The sequence below is a fragment of the Hydra viridissima genome, unplaced genomic scaffold (assembly GCF_058129835.1).
Source record: "Hydra viridissima isolate aposymbiotic clone 2 unplaced genomic scaffold, HvirCarnegie_v1 scaffold_9, whole genome shotgun sequence".
Classification (NCBI taxonomy): Eukaryota; Metazoa; Cnidaria; class Hydrozoa; order Anthoathecata; family Hydridae; genus Hydra; species Hydra viridissima.
Genome location: NW_028324308.1, coordinates 402142 through 418732, shown reverse-complemented (window position 1 = coordinate 418732; position 16591 = coordinate 402142). Strand labels below are relative to the sequence as shown.

The 16591-nt window shown below is 28.2% G+C and overlaps 2 protein-coding genes across 7 annotated transcripts in view; both read right to left on the bottom strand.

The window, feature by feature from the left end:
• The window catches only part of LOC145186002 (obscurin-like), a 57609-nt gene extending 47547 nt beyond the window's left edge, over positions 1–10062 (bottom strand). For 5 of the 6 annotated variants that reach the window (XM_090098211.1, XM_090098213.1, XM_090098214.1 and 2 more), the window contains exons 1-16: positions 9820–10062; positions 7385–7634; positions 7101–7220; positions 6755–6946; positions 6087–6662; positions 5758–5931; positions 5243–5422; positions 4866–4988; positions 4237–4416; positions 3759–4073; positions 3524–3646; positions 3044–3229; positions 2652–2951; positions 1701–2455; positions 701–827; positions 67–522 (exon numbers count right to left, since the gene is read on the bottom strand). In XM_090098211.1, coding sequence (XP_089954337.1) covers positions 67–522; positions 701–827; positions 1701–2455; positions 2652–2951; positions 3044–3229; positions 3524–3646; positions 3759–4073; positions 4237–4416; positions 4866–4988; positions 5243–5422; positions 5758–5931; positions 6087–6662; positions 6755–6946; positions 7101–7220; positions 7385–7612 — 4035 coding nt within the window. In that variant the 5' untranslated portion in view covers positions 7613–7634; positions 9820–10062. Of the gene's footprint in view, positions 1–66; positions 523–700; positions 828–1700; positions 2456–2651; positions 2952–3043; positions 3230–3523; positions 3647–3758; positions 4074–4236; positions 4417–4865; positions 4989–5242; positions 5423–5757; positions 5932–6086; positions 6663–6754; positions 6947–7100; positions 7221–7384; positions 7635–7843; positions 9261–9819 lie in introns of those variants that run through there. The other variant, XM_090098212.1, reaches the window with a different exon arrangement.
• A 2064-nt stretch (positions 10063–12126) lies between these two features.
• Positions 12127–16062, bottom strand: LOC149883494 (uncharacterized). Its single transcript, XM_090098210.1, has 9 exons — positions 15944–16062; positions 15817–15860; positions 15517–15582; positions 15097–15227; positions 13462–13624; positions 13264–13380; positions 12971–13075; positions 12548–12634; positions 12127–12423 (listed from the first exon to the last, which is right to left on the bottom strand). Exons 1-9 carry the CDS (start codon positions 16002–16004, stop codon positions 12238–12240), a joined length of 960 nt encoding a protein of 319 aa, XP_089954336.1. The 5' UTR covers positions 16005–16062; the 3' UTR covers positions 12127–12237.
• Positions 16063–16591: the final 529 nt, after the last annotated feature.

The window sequence follows — 16591 nt, the reverse complement described above, 5'->3', positions numbered from 1 at the left end:
ATATTAAAAATTAACAATATAGAAAAATATTAAGTCAAAATAAGAAAAGCAAAAGTTAAAAAATACTTTTATTAAGCAATGCAGCAGATCGTTGTATTTTGAGTCTTCTACTAACAGTCTGTTGACAAAATCCTTATAAATTACTTTGTTTACACTTTTTGATGAAGACTCTGTAGATTCTGACACTTCTGCATTAGAACCATTAAAACTTTGATTATCATCTGTTATCTTTATATAATTTTCACAGCTTTCAGCTTGATCAATTATAATACTTGGGTTTTCATGATGGACTTGATTTTCATGATTTTCAGGAACAACCTCACTAATAATTTCAAGTCTGTCTGCAGAAATGCTAGAAGAATCTTCTTTAGATTCTATGACATGAACAACCGGACTTACTTCATTTTCTGAGAGTATACCTTCCAAACTCAGAGTTAGTTCTACCATTGATATGGGACGATCATCAGTTATTTGAGCTCCACCTAACATTAGCAAGGAACCATTTGTCTTGAACTTAGGTATCTAAAACGTTGTATAAAAAAATTTTAAAAAAAGGTTGAACTGAAGTATCCACACGTATTAAAGATATAAAATGGTGTATTTTTTACCAATATTTGTATACCTTAATACATTTTGCATAATGTTTAAGTTGTAAAAATTTACAAGATCATCAGACAATTAAAAGCTTTTCACTACTTACATGTCTAACAGATATACTTTTATTGTTTGCATCTTTGGCAGATATTTCAAACTGTCTCAATGAAGAACTAGCTTGTACATTTTCAGCTTCTTGGAACATTATTTCAGTCTGATCAATATTGTATTTACTAAAAAAAAAAAAAAAAAAAAAAAAATAACAAGGCTGTAATTAAAAGAAAGCATAAACAAAAGAAGTCACTGTTTTCCCAACTTATCAAAATTTTATTATGAACAACTTATCAAAATTTTATTATGAACAACTTCAATTAACCAAATAATTTGTTATATTTAAATAACAGAGAAACTTTGGCAGAAACCTAAAAAAACACAGCATATAGTGCAAATAAACAAAACTTTCATTAAATATATTTTTAAAATGCATGTAAAAATGTTTTTAACAGTGGAGGATGAAAAAATAATATTGACTTATTATATGAAAAGTGATGTTTACTTATCCTTAACATTTATTTGCAATTAAACAATACATAAATATAGCGCAATAAAAGTTGTCAATAAGTAAACAATATTAAAATGCAAAGCTATCAATACATAAGCTAGTTTGTGATTTATTTTAGATCGATTATCAAATACAGTGATTAAGATGAAACTGAATAAAGGGCCAACCGAAACATGAAAGATTCACAATAAGATACTTTTTCAAATAGCAAAACTTAAATAAAAGAATTAATTTGATATACAAATGAGCTACATTTAGATTTTAATGAAGTTTTTATGCAGATAATTAAGTAACAAAACAAGCAAAACTAAAAAAAATCTAAGAAAATATATATTAATAAAAAAGAATAATAATGATAAAGAATAATAGTAAAGAATATTAGTAAAAAATAACGATAATAGATATTAATAAAGAATGCCAATAGTAAAGAATGTCAATAATAAAGAATGTCAATAATAAAGAATGTCAATAATAAAGAATGTCAACAATGAAGAATGTTAATAAAGAATACTAACAGTAAAGAATATTGTTAATAAAGAATTACCCTTCATCATTGAAAATACTACTCTCCACTGCCCTGCATATATTTTCATTTGCTTTTTGCAACTTTATAGTGCCATCTGCATCAGAACCTGATTCTTTACTCATGTTACTAACTGATGTCACAGAAATAAAAACTTTATCTGGTTCTGTGTTTGCTAACAATAAGCGTTCTGGCAGATCTTCTTTACTGTCAACATGGACTATCTCAACTTCTGTTTTGTATGCTTGGGTTAGATGGGTTGTAACTTGCTTGGTTGTAGTGACTAGTGTTTTGTTTATAGTATATGTTAATCCTTTTTCATCGATTGATGCAGTTGGAGGGCTAGATTCAACATTGTAATCAGTTTTTACTGACACTTCCATCTGAACAGCATTAGGATCAATATAAGCTTGACCAGGGTCATACAATTTAGGTGCTCCAAATAAATTGCCATTTTTATCATCTTGTTTACAAAGTTGATTTAGTTCAGACTGTACAAGTGGTGAAAGGTGCTGTTGAATGTTAGTAGGAACAGTATTATTGCTAGAAACATTTACTATCAACTTTGGCTGATCGCTTATACTTTTCTGAAAATTATCAGAATAGCTAATCTTTCTAGCTGCTGTTAGTGACTGCTTATTGACCACAATGCTTGAATTACTTTGCTGTTGTTGCAAACCATTACTTAAAATAATATTTCGCTCAAGTGCTTTATACTCTTCAATGTCATTCTGCTCATCAGGAAACTCAGTAAGAAAAAATTCTGCATCAGGACCCTTAAGAAAAATAAAAGTTTAAACTCATTATTCAACATCAAGCATGTCAATATCACTTAAAATTATTATCTCCTAGTATTAAAATACCTAAAACAAGAAGCAATGAGAGGTATTTAGTAAGTGCAGACAATTTTGGTCATTAAAACTTCGACTAAATTGGTTGGCTTCTGAAATGAGAAAACAATTTAACACTTACAAATTCTTTTAACTTGATAATCTGACTTTCCATGTCATTTAATAATTGCTGAAGTCGATAATTAATTTTTTCTTGACTTTCATTTAATAATTGAGCACGCAGTTTAACATCCTTATAGTCAAGTTGTACAGCTAACTGTAAAAGGTGGGAAAGCCTCAACCGTTGGATTTCAACTCCAGAGAATTGGAAATTTTCAATGAGATCTATAAGTTCTCTAAAATCTTTTTCAATTGCACAACGTCTAGCACCCCCTCTTGTTGTTTTCAAAAATTGGTAACTGTCCTGAAGCCAGGTTTCCACCTAATACAATTTTGAAATAATCAAAAATTAGAAAAAAATAATTGTGTTAAATAAATAGACAAAATAAAATACATCTAAGCAAAACTATTTACCTGATCGCAGACTTGATAAAACTTTACAGCAGTATTTAAAAGTGTTCTATGATTCTCCATCATTTCAGTGAGTTTTACCCAGAGTTTTTCAAGTAAGACTAGTTTTTTTTCAATCAGACCATATTCTGGGTGGGTAGTACTCACTAATACATTAGTTCGCAACAAGTTAATTCGCTGCTCTGTTTTCTTTAACAACAAAACAAAATAAAATTTAAAACTTTTATATGAAAACTAAAAACATTAAATACTTCTATTTCATATATTTTATTCAATAACCATTTTAACACATTAAACAAATTATATAATACACATTCCATAACTTTTCATAGTTTGTCACAATAGGATTGTATTATGATTATAATTTGTCACAATAGCATTGAATTATAATGATAACTATTTTTAATAGGATTGAGTTATGATGACAAATTCTTAATATAAGATTGAGTTTATAAATAAAATCAGTAAGAACAATCAGCTTACTTTTACTTCATCATGGAACTGATCTGATTCTTGACATAAAGTAACAGCTGAGATTAGAGAGTCTCCAAACTTCTTACTAAAGCTTAGAACTTGACGAATGTTTTCCTCGATTGTTAGCATAACCTACAAGAAGATAAACAATTAAGCAAGCAAAGCAACCTAACAAAAATCAACTTAAACCTACTTGATTCTGTTTGGTTTATCAAATTAATAGCTTAAACACGAGGGGGCTTACTTCAAATAACTCTTGCAAATACTTTAGGAGCTGCAAATCATCTTCTACATTTGTTTGCTTCATATCTGAAGATTCTCTTTTTCCATTTGGTTTACTAGCAGCATCAATTGGCATTTGAATGGCACTAGGGGTTATCTCATTAGGTTCAAAAAATTCTAATATAAACTGACTACTTTGTATTGTGTGACCAAAAAGTTGCTCTAAAGTATTTAAAACCTCAGAATGATCTTTAAGCTTGTATTGAGCTGATGCTATTGTTCGAGGCAAGACACCATATAAGCAATCTTGCAGTAAATCACTCATTAAAATAACCAACTAAATAATTATAAGATTTGTTATCAAATTAAGAAAAGTTTAAAAATGTATTATAACAAAAAAAAAAAAATATCTTTAATAACTGTTAATAATAAAGGCTAAAACTGACCCAACTCAATTCAGAACAAAGTAAAACATACATCTTTTAAAATAGAATTAATACCTTTTCAACACTTGCATAGAATGTGGAACACATGGAAAGCAAGACTTCATATTTGCTTAGTTTAGTTTTAAATTTCTGATGAGTTAGTTTTAGATGAATGGCTGACTTTATAGCATCACTATTTTGAAGTTTTAATGATTTCGCTACTTTGAGATGATTTTCTATCTCTCCATTTGCAATCTATAAGTATATTTCATGAGTTGAAAAATTAAGAAAGAAATAAGAAAAAAATTAATATTGTATTTATTATCAGTATTACTTTCCAGTCCACCAGCATCATCATTTAAGTCACTAATTATCACTTCATATAATTCAAAGAGAAACTTAACAAGTTAAAAAACAAGTAAAAAAAATAAATAAATAAACAGTCAGAAAAATTTTATGGAGCAATAGGACATTGTTAATGAAACGTTAAACATGGTTCTCGTTCTTATGGTTTTTTTTATTTTGCCATTTGCTTTTCTATGTATATTAGTAAAAAAAAAAACTTTTCAGATCAAAAAAAAAAAAAAAAACTTTTCCCACGATGAATGTCAGCTTACATGCTAAATAACCAACTTGGTTAGTAATAAAAATGAGTTAAAATTGAAATTTTTCAGTAAAAATTTGTAACTTGAAGTAAACCATACTGTTGCAACATTCTTGAACTGCTGTAACTTTTCTTCTAACTGAGTAGTGTTGAAGCCACTCTGATCATCATTGACAAATGTTGGTAAAAGATCTTCACTTTCGTTGTGGGACCCATTTATGACCTGTTTGAAAAAATCTCCTATTAAATATTTTCCTATTAATAATTTTTCAAAATAAGAAGAGATTTAAAGAACAGAGAGTAATTGTCAAAAACTGGCTAGCAAAAGTTTGATACTAAGGTTTTTAAGAGTTTTTTTTCTAAGATTTTTATGTCAAAAAAAACAAAACAAAAAAGACTTTTGATCACTTTCACATTTTAAAAGAACTCAAATTTTTATCGAATGATCTTTTACAAATCAACAATTTACAAGTTAACCTTTCGAATTTCTTTTTCAAAATCATAAAACTGTGTGTTAAGCCTTTTATTAGAATCTGATTGATTTTCACGCTGATCCCACAGTTCTTCAAGTTGCATAGTGTGCACAACAATATTTTTGAGGTCTTTTCCAATTTTCATTTTGATTGCACCTTGATCAAGGGCTTTCTCAGAAACACACTGAAATTTTGAAAGCACATTAAATGCTGCTTGATTAAGTAGGAAAATCAAATTATGAAATGATTTTATGAAGCTTTATTCACATTTCTTCAGGAGAAAAAAAAAGTTATTTTCTTTCTTCTTTAAATAAACTAAAAAGCTAAAATTAAAATATATTTGGATTTTTGATTTTCAAAAATTTCCAAATAATGTAATGTTAATATATGTATATAAAATTTATGTACTAATTAACTTTTAAAAATCTTATTTCAAAAGTTGCAAATAAATAAAAGCAATTACAAACAAGAACAAAAATCACATTTTATTATTACTTTAAAGTTATTAACCAGACTTACTAAACTAAGGTCATCTAATATTCTTTGTCCTTCTTCCTGTAAAACTTCTGCTCGATTAATAATCTCTTCTTTTTCTTGCTTCTGCCTGTTGATTGTGGTAAATGAGGCATTAATGTTTTCATTAGCTTGATTACTAGTCAGTTCTTCTTCCAAAAGGAAAATACTTTTAAAAATCTAAATTTAACATCAAAAAATCTGACAAATGAAGTGTAGTATTAAAAAAAAAAAAAAAAAAAAAATGTTTGTTTCTTGTATAACACTTTATATGATATGCCTTGTGTTTATAGTTAGAGATTCAGCTAACTTAGTTAAAAATTAATATCACTTACTTCGTCTGTGTGCTCAATAAATGCAATCATCATAGAAACAACATTGATTCTATGCTTTAGCCTTTCAGATAATGTTATAGATTTATTTTGAAGGTTCTCTACTTTATCACTAAGTTCACTCTTCTTTTTCTTTTTCTGTATCTGCAGGATACTTGCTTTAATTCTGAGTAACTCTTTATCATAATTTGTAAGCTCCAGAAAAATTTGTTGGTGCTCATTAAGAAATGCTACAGCTAACTGTTGTCTATCACCAACAACAGTGTGTGTGTCTAAAAAGTTCTCACCAATATTAGTTAACCAATTTGATATTATTTCAATCTCAGAGTTCAATGCACTTAATTCAGCATCCCCAGTAAATTGTCTGCAATCAGTCTTTGCCATAATACTTTTGTGAACATTATTTAGTTTATTTAAAAGCTCAGCAACCTTTATATCATGTGTTTTGTTAAGTAGTAACTGACCTTCACGCAATACTGAAGAAGCAATTTGAATTGCTTCTTTGCGATATTTTGATTTCTCAAAATCATTGGTTTTGTTGTCAAGTTTAGAAATAATTTTTTCCAAAGATCCGGTTACCTTATTTGTGAGAAAAAATTTCAAATAGTTTTGTATTAGTTTTACAGGTTTATTATATTAACTCATAAAAGAAAAATAGCAAAACAACTTACACTTTCAACTGACTGATAAAATGCTAAAGTTTGCTCCATAAGGTTTTTTGACTGTTCAAGTTTCTGTTGAAAAGAAACATACCATCGATCCAACTTACTTATCATATACTTAACTGCAGCCACATCAAAATGGCCTCGATGAATCAATTTTTGTCCTTCAACAAACAACTTTTTTGCTTCTTTGTGTTTGCTCTAGAAGAAAAGAGTTTTTATCTATATACACACAAACACATACACACACATACACATAAACATATATACACATGCATATACATACACATAAGTTTACTAACAACTACTAATCATTTATGTTATACAATTTTCTCCAAATTAAAAGACTTTCTACCTCAAACAGCTCTGTAAAATCTGAATGCTTTTGCAACATGGCTGATAATTCTTCAGTTGACAAACAAGGCTTTAGGGTTGCTAAGTATTTCTCACCTTCAGTAAGCAACCATTGAGCACACTTTGTGTAAAAAAAAAAAAAAGTCTTTTACTGATAATAAACTATAACACAAGAGAAAGGATAGGGTTATAACATTGTTAAATAATAAACTAAACATTGAAAAAATTTCATAGATTTTTTATTCATTAATTTATCTTTGATCTTCATTATAAAAAGAATTTCACCATTTTAATGTCACTATCCAATCTACATGATTCCACTGATTGCTCTAAAATTTTTTTTCTGTCTTTCCAAGCTTCTTCTATTTTTTTTTTACGAGTATATAGAGCTTCAACTGTTCGTTCAATTCCATAATAGGCTGATTTGGCAGCATGCTTACAGTTTACATCAGCTTGTGTTATAGCCTCTTCCAATAGTTCTAGTAGAACATTTCCTTTATCTAGTATATCCATGGTACAGTAGTAGATATTAGAACTACAAAATAGAAATTTTAATGTAATATTAATATTAATCAGAACTACAAATTAGATACTTTAATATAATAACAACATTAACAATAAAAACAATTGAATAATCATAAGAAATATAATAATGATAATATACTTAACAAGTTAAAAAAAATCTTTTTTGTAAAACATTAGAATTAAAAAAATAGATGGATATTTTTAGATATCAAAAGCTACCTTTGGCTTTATTTCAATGTGATTAGCTGTTATGCACAAATTTCAACCATTAATTCAAATTACCAATGTATATCATGACATTTTAACAGGAAAAGGTAGCTTTGAAAGGTAACTATGAACCCTATTTCATGCACATTTGGATATTTTTTGCTTTTTTGAAGTCATTAGTTTTATCCAATAGGATATCCAAATGCAACATTATCCAAAATAAATCCTATTAGAATTGCAAAAATTAAATTTGTTTATTCATGAAAGACGACTAATGATGGTTTGATAAGGTTGTACTGAGACATAGATTGCCCAGATTTGTCTTGTCCAACTTCTTTCAAGAGCTCTGATCTGTGCGATCGGTATTTTCATGATCATCTTGAAAATTTAAAGCAATCATATATCCAAAATCATAGCAGATTAGAATATCTCTATCTGGTTGCTGGCAATAGTTTTAAATAATGTTTGAAACGTTTTTGAAAGACACGTGCGTGTTATTCTTCATAACTTACAGTTTGATGACATTATTTTTTTATGTGTTTAGCCGAACAAGATCGATTTTGGAAAAGCTATAGGTGTTTAATTGGTTCAAAATTTATCAGAGTTTCATTTTATAAATTGTAAATATAAACATTGCAGCAAGAGATAACATCTTTCGTTAAAATTTTAGTAAGCACTCCAGCTCAGATGATTAACCTATATTCACCTCAGCTTTAAATATTTGTAATAGGTCCGCATCCAGCCTTCAGATGTACCTCCCTAAGTCCTAGCCCCCAAAACAGCATAAAACACCATGACAGTAAAAAAAAAAAAAGAAGGGAAAAACACGATATTGATATGAGTAGAAAAGAGGAGAAAAAACTTAAGATTTATATCCATTGCTCGAGTTGTTTTTTGTTGTTGTTGTTGTTGTTGTTTTTTATAACTGCCGTTTCTTCTTGAGAGCAGAGTAATTTATGGATCTTACCGAAAGCGTCGTATAAAAACACTTTATAAACAACCTCATATTGGAACGGCTTATGACATATAAAACAAATTATAGTAGAAAAAGCTACATGACTAAATTAATGTGTTTTGTACAGAATCTTATAAATATCTGAATTGCTTTTGTTAGGTCATCTCATTTTAGCCTCGTTTCTGATGACTAAAACACGACTGTAGATCGTATTGTCCCAGACTTATGGTAAACCCAGACTTATGGTAAATCCAATTTCAATGATTTTGTGCATTAAAATACATTCGTGTTATAAATTTTTAAAGAAAATATTGTAAATATAATTATTGGCTTTACATTCCACACATTTTCACTGTTTCTTGCAGCATCTGTTTATTTGTTATTGCTTATGAAAGTCTTTATATTCTTAAAGTAATAGCTGTTGTTGTTGCTGCTGTTGTTGTTGCTGCTGTTACTGTTGTTATTGTTGTTGCTGGTTATCTTATTTTTAGCATTTTCAAGAAGAAGAAAAAAAAAACAAAAAAATATTGTACATTGGTACTTTGAAATAAACAAGAAATAAACAAGAAATAAACAAGAAATGGATTGTGTCGCTTTATTTCCTTAGTAGTATATTTCTTAAAAGATCGGTTACGATTAATTATTTAGGTAACAAATTCTTAGGAAATTACTTAGTTAAAGACTCGCTGCAGTTCAGTGAAAACTATTTTGATAATTTTTATTGTGTCCAATATTTGTTTTAACCATTTTCAATGTTGCACTGCAGAAAGTAAAGTTCTGCGTTGTTAAATGCTTTTATTTATAGATGCGAATGTGCACTTTTGTTTTTGGCTGTTTGTTTATATAACAAAAAAAAAAAAAAAAAAAGTAAGAAGAAGAACCTGAAACTAAACACTACCGGAAACGTATTTTTTTTTTAGATTTTTTTTTCGTCGGGATGTTATTACCATCGCAGAGGGAGTGCAATGGAAATCATTTTAGAAACGAAAAATTTTAAAAACATTTTCTGTAAACCAAATATTTTCTACCCTACCTTTAACATTTTGCTTCCATTACTCTGAATTAAAGTTTCTTGCGTTGCTTTATATTCTTTATTCGGCAGTGTTAAGTAATTTAGAATTTGAATTGTACATTTTCAGCAGCATTGTCCTTTTTTTCAGTTAATCTTGTCATATAATGCAAATGGCATTATTTATAAGCAAGATATTGTTTAATATAAAGGAATGCTTATGTGTTTTGATTGTTACCTTAATCTTTGATAGTATACTTCAATGACGTTTAATTTACAGTTTTATTCGATTTCAAGAAGCATTTTTTTAAAGTTGGACCACTTTTGTGGTTAGCAATATCAGCCAGAAAAGATTCTTTCCAAACAAAAATTCTTGTTAGTAAAATTTATATAAGATATAAATTTTACTAACAAGAGTTTAAAGTTATAAAGAAAATGTTTGACAACTTTCCAAAAAAGTGGAGTTATAACTATATGTAATAAATATGCTTAATTAATGCTTTAACGCTTAACTAATGTCTCGTGTTTTGAGAAGTACGTGTCTTGCATTTTTAATCGAATTTTAACCAAAGAAGGCGCTCAGTAGAATCATAGAAGAGTGGTTTGAAGCGATAACTTTGTGTATGCAATATGTTATAAATATTTTACAAGTTTATAAAACTTATTTTATAATTATTCTAAGGTTCACTAAACTTGTCTAAATCCAGTAATGAAGCCCACAGTATTGCACTTCTAACATCGGAGTGAAGAGGATTTATAAGTAATACGCTATAACGACGTTATGGTTGGCAGGATAATATTAAAACACCCAAAAAAGAAAAAAGAGCATATTCATATGCAAGGTGACGCCACGATATCATCAGCACCAACAAACCAGCGAAATATGGACATTAAGTAATTTAAAATAAGAAGTAGTTTATTAATAAACTTTTAGACTAAAAGATATGAGTACACAGAACGTGAGTACAAGTAAATATTTAAATAACTCTTTTTGTGCTGATGTCAGCACACGTGTTAAATAGAAAAATTAGAGATCTCAGTAGAGAAGAAGACTTTTCAAAAATGCGAAATGAAAGTTTAAGAGGAACAAACCAGTTAGTGAACAAAAGTTTGAAAAAAAAAAAAAGGATTTTAGTTTGCATATTGCTGAAGACTGAGAGAAATGAATAGGGTGCTTTAGTGAAGGCAAGTAATCATAAAAATGGAAGGGGAAAAACCTTTCTCCTTTAGAAAAGGTCTGCTTCAACCTAAATTCAGACAACGAAAAGATAGCAGTGTAGTAATAAGTAAAAACAAATGACATCAAAGCTGATTACGTGAAAGTGTGTGTTTTAATGCTTAATTGATGTCTCGTATTTTGACAAATGCATGTATTTTTAATCGAATTTTAGCCAAAGAAGGCGCTTAGTAGAACCATAGAAGAGTGGTTTGAAGAAGGTAGCGAATCTCTTTGTTAAAAAAAGTTGAGAGTTTTACAACTGATATCAGACTATTTATTCAAAACGAAGATATGTTTTTTTAGAAGCTTAATGCTGAACTTTTAGAATTGAGGATGAAATCTTGTGTTACTCAAAAAAATACAAGTTGAAAAGAACTATTTTCATTTAAAAAAAGAAATTTAAGAGACTCTTTTCGGGATCTCATAAATCTTTGGCTAAATTTAAGGAAAAAAACCTTTTGTTGGTCTAAACAACCATGTCATAGTATAATTGTATTGTTTAAATAGGTCATCTTTTTAATTTAGATGAGGTTATGCACGAGGTTGGCGTCACTAAACATTCGTTGACGTTAACCGTCGATTAAAAAACCGGAGTTTGCGTAGAAGTTTTTTTAAAAAGAGCCTTACATAACTCCTTAAATATTTTCTTAAAATTTTCTTAAGGGTTCATTAATTTGTTCTAATTGCTGAGGTTTGAATATTTTCTTCGCGCTTGTTTAAATGACAAAAGGAAGAATATCTTGATATTTCATTTTTCCCGAGAAAAATTTTTACTCTTTGCTTTGTTAAAACTTTACTAAGTTGCTCTGTTTACTACGACAAGAGAAAAAAAAATTGAACATGAAATATTTTAGGTTCTTTACTAAATAAGGAAACAGTTAAAAATAATTCTTTTAAATTTGAAATATATATAACATATATATATATATATATTATTCAAGCAAAATGAAAATGTATCAAAACACACAACATACTGGTTTTACTTATTTCAACGTTAGGATTTTGAAGTTTTGATTTATCCTCTAGTGGTTGGTTGATTTTAATATTCAAAATACATTAGATAAAAAAAAGGAAAGTAAATCAGAATTTCGAAGAGAATAAATACAAGCATGAAAATCCAAACTAACAAAAACATTTTTAAAAAAAGCTACAGACGTACGCTTTTAAATGATATAGTTTTTCGGCTATATTAATTTCACTCAATATTATTGTCTATTGCCCTGTTAATGTTGCCCTGTCAATGTTGCATCTAACTGCTTCAGTTTTGGTAGGGCAAGCTTTATCTTACGTCGATAAGCCGACTGATCATTTAGCTGCAAAGGGTTTCTTTCCAAATAAACCGTCTCCAAATTCGGTAGACTTGCTAAAACATCTGTACATTTCCAATCACTAACGTTGTTATCATTGCACTAAAATTTAAAAAATAATATAACACCTGTTTAAAAAAACTTAAGGCCTCTAGTAACAACGTTAACAATAATAACAACGCTGTTGCATTGCTGTGTATACAAAAATTAAGTTGAAATATCTGACCCAAAACTCTCTCAGTTCATTTAAATTATCTAATCCTTCGATTGTAGAAATCTTGTTGTTTCCAACATCAAGAGTATGTAATTTTGTCTAAAGAAAAAAAAAGTCACGATGAAAACAAATAGGCTTAAGATCTTGCAAATTCGAAGAACATGTTGTGATCAACTTGAAAGATAAAACCGAACCTACGAGATATAGTTAAATTATTTTTTGATCTTTAATTACCAAATAGTTTTATGGTTTCAAAGCCATTTTTAGCAAACCTCTTAGTCTTATATGGCGTAAAAATAAAAATATGTTAATAAAATATGTAAAAAATAAAATCACACTAATGTTTACAAAATATTTTACAAAATTATTTCTAAGGTTTATTAAATTTTAAACAATTTATAATAATTTATGATAATTTATGATCTGAAATCTTACATTGAAATGGAGATTCTCAATCTTTTCGATCCCATTGAAACTTATGTAAAACTCCTTTAAATCTTCTAAACATTCCAATCCTTCGATTTTTAAGATTCGATTACTCTAAAAAAAAAAAAAACAACCTTTAAATAAAACCAAATTTCAAACGATCTTTTATCTGTTGCATAGACTTCAAATTTAAGCTTGTATCCACCACAAAAATGATATTGTTTTATTTCAGAAATACTGGCAATTTGCTGACTCTCATAATTAAACAATAGCCTTTGTTATATCATAACCACTCAGTTTACCTGAATACTGAGTATTTTTAACTTCTTCAAGGTCTTCAAGTTTTCCAATTTTGTGATTTTATTTTGACCTAAATATAACTCTTGTAAGTTCACAAGACTGTCGATCCCTTGAATTTGCTAAAAAAAAAATATATCAATGTAAAAATTGTTTAGAAAATAAAACAAAATAAAAAGAGAAAAAAAAAAACAACATCTGACCCTGATTCTATTTGACCCAAGTTCTAACATAGTTAGTTTTGTTAGGCTGCTTAGATTTTCCATCTTTGAGATCTTATTGCGAACCAAATACAATTTCTCCAAATTTATCAGTTGGTCTAAGTTTTCAATCTTCTTGGCTTTGTTAAATGATACATCCAAATACCTGTAAATGCAAAAGAATGGGTAAATACTGATCAGTTAAATTTTCGTTTTTTAAGTTGATGCTGGATTTCATATCATAATTTCTAGCAAATAAGATCCCATTTGATGAAATACTATTGGATTTTCCTAAAGCTTTTAACACCGTTCCTCATAAAAGACTTTTACTAAAATTGGAAGGCTATGGTATTAGAGGATTGTTTCTAAAGTGGATTGAAGCTTTCTTAAAAAATCGCAGGCAAAGGGTAGTTCTAGGCAAGTCCAAGTCGAGTTGGAGAGAATTTTTTAGTGGAACTCTTCAAGGCTCGGTATTGAGCCCTTTATTGTTTGTTATATTTACAAATGGCTTGCCTAAGCTACTTAAAAATCTAACTAAAATCTATACTGATGATACAAAGTTGTTAGCTGATATTTCTACAAAAGAAAAGGTTTTAAACTTACAAAATGAAGTGGTCTAGCAAATGGTTAAAGAAATTTAACTTGGAGAAATAATTAGTTATGCATTATAGTAATAAAAATAAGAGCAGATATTTAACAAATATCTAACTTAGAAAGATCTTGGAGTTGTATTCTCAAAAACCATGAAATGGAAAAATCAAGTGATTGCTGTTTCATCTAAAGTTTATAAAATGATTAGAATGACAAGAAAAACATTTAATAGTTTTGATAACGCCAAATTCTTGAGAAATATATATTTGACATTTATAAGACCTCACTTTCACAAAGAGTTTGCAGTTTGTGTACGGTCACCACAAGCTACAATAGACATAGGTGTGTTAGAAAAAATTGAATAGAGAAACATGACATAAAAGTGGCCTAAGAAAATTAACATATGAAGAATGGCTGAAGCAATTAAATACTACAACATTAAAAAAAAAGATAAGAAAGAAACGATCTGATTCAGCTTTACAAATTATTTAACAATTTAGAACAAGTTCAGCTGGTGAAAGATTTCAAATTCAAAACAGAATCTTGAATAAAAGGACATAGCTTGCACTATGATAGAGATATAACCAACTTTACTCCTAGGCATGATACCCTATTTAACAGAGCATCAACTAACTAGAACAATCTTCCTAGTGACAATCAGTCCTAGTTATTTCAGTTAATCTAAATGGATTTAAAGAAAAAACTGACTAATGGCCAGAGAAAAATTGAATAAAGAATAGGCTGTCAAAGTGTGAAAATACACTTGCTGGCTTTTACAGCTTCTACCACTACTACTACTACAAATTGCAAGGAGCCATAAAGCAACAGTTAATTTTCTTTGCAGAAAAGAAAAAAAAACTTTTTTATTCTTGAAGAATTTACTGTAAAAGTTTTTGCTTGAAGAAGTAAAGTAATACAAAAGTTAACTGGTCAGAAATGATAACAAAAAATATTTCATAGAAAAAACAAGTCACAAATAAAGTAGTTTGTAGAAAAATAATAACAGGAAAAAAAAAAAAAAAAAAAAAATTAATGAAAGAAACTTGCTTGAGGTTTGTTAGAGTTTCAATTCCTGTTATATTGGTGAGAAGATTGTCATAAAGATCCAAAGATTCAAGTGTAGTTAATGTTGATAAACCCTCCCAGTCTTTAATCAAATTTTCACGCAGACATAAACTCTAAGTAATATTTATATTCAAATACTATTTGCAATATATAAATATATATAAAAAAGTTAAACAATTTTATCAAAACAAATAATTTGAAAATAAAAAATCAAACCTAAAAAATAAAAAATTAAACATAAAATTAAGTAAAATTTAATAGTATAAAATTAAAAATACATAAAGCAATTGAGAAATAACAAATGGAATTTGAGAAATATTAGCTTTTCATATGAAAAAAATAGTTGTGTAAATAGAAGTATTTTTGATTTTCACATAAAATCTGACATAAAAAAATACAAACTTTGATTTTAGTAGCATGGGTTAAATCAGGAACTCTTCCAAGTCGAGCATGTGTTAAATCAACTTCCTTAATGAAAATATTTTTTTTTTCCAAAGTGTAAAACAGCAAATAAAAACTCTGTATTTACTGAAAAAAAAAGAACCTCCAAGAAAAACAGAGAGATAAAAATAAGGAACTTAAATCTTTTTTTTATGACTTACATAATATGTCACATGTCACACAATTAAAAAAAAAACTAACAAAACCTCCTAGTTTAATTCATAAAATACTCTAAAATCAATAGGAAACTTTATGACAAACCTCATCATCTTCTTTTACCAAACTCAAAGAATTGATTTCAATCTCTAAATGAAGAAAAAAAAAAAAAAAAAAAAAAAAAATTTAAAAAGATAAAATGCAAAAAATCTTTTTAGCAAGTAATTTTTACCTTCGTTGTTTTTCTCTGCATTATCTTGCTCATCACCTGAACTTTCAGTCAAATCACCCATTATTATACTTGTTCTAAAGTCAAAAGCTCCTCAAATGATGAAATAAGAAGATATACCTAATGGCAGAGACTATATAACAGTTTTTGCATATGTACCTAACCAAACTTTAATCATAATTATGCATCATGATAAAATGACCCACATTATATTCACTTGCATAATTTAGACTATTTATCATAAGAATGCTAAAATAATTTTTGGTGCACTAACTTTAAGACAAAAAAATTTGAAAGGGAAAGTTATGCATAATCTACAAAAATGTCAAAAGTTGTCTCAAAAGTGTGGCAATACAAGATGGAAAAAGAACACTCTCATCTCAGACACTTGCAAAGCATCTTCATGGGAACACTCTGACAAAACATTGTACAGGAATAAACCAAGTCTAAGTAGATCAGAAATTCAGTAAATACCACACAACTATTGGATGTGGAATCCCTTTTTAAGTTATCATTGATGGAAACCTGGTAAAATTTAATACTGACCCTAATTTCAGACAAGTTTGATTTTTTTGATGTTAATTAGACTGAAATGAGGAGTATGGTTCACCTCAGTTATTAACTGTAAATCACAAAATTTTAAAAATTCAC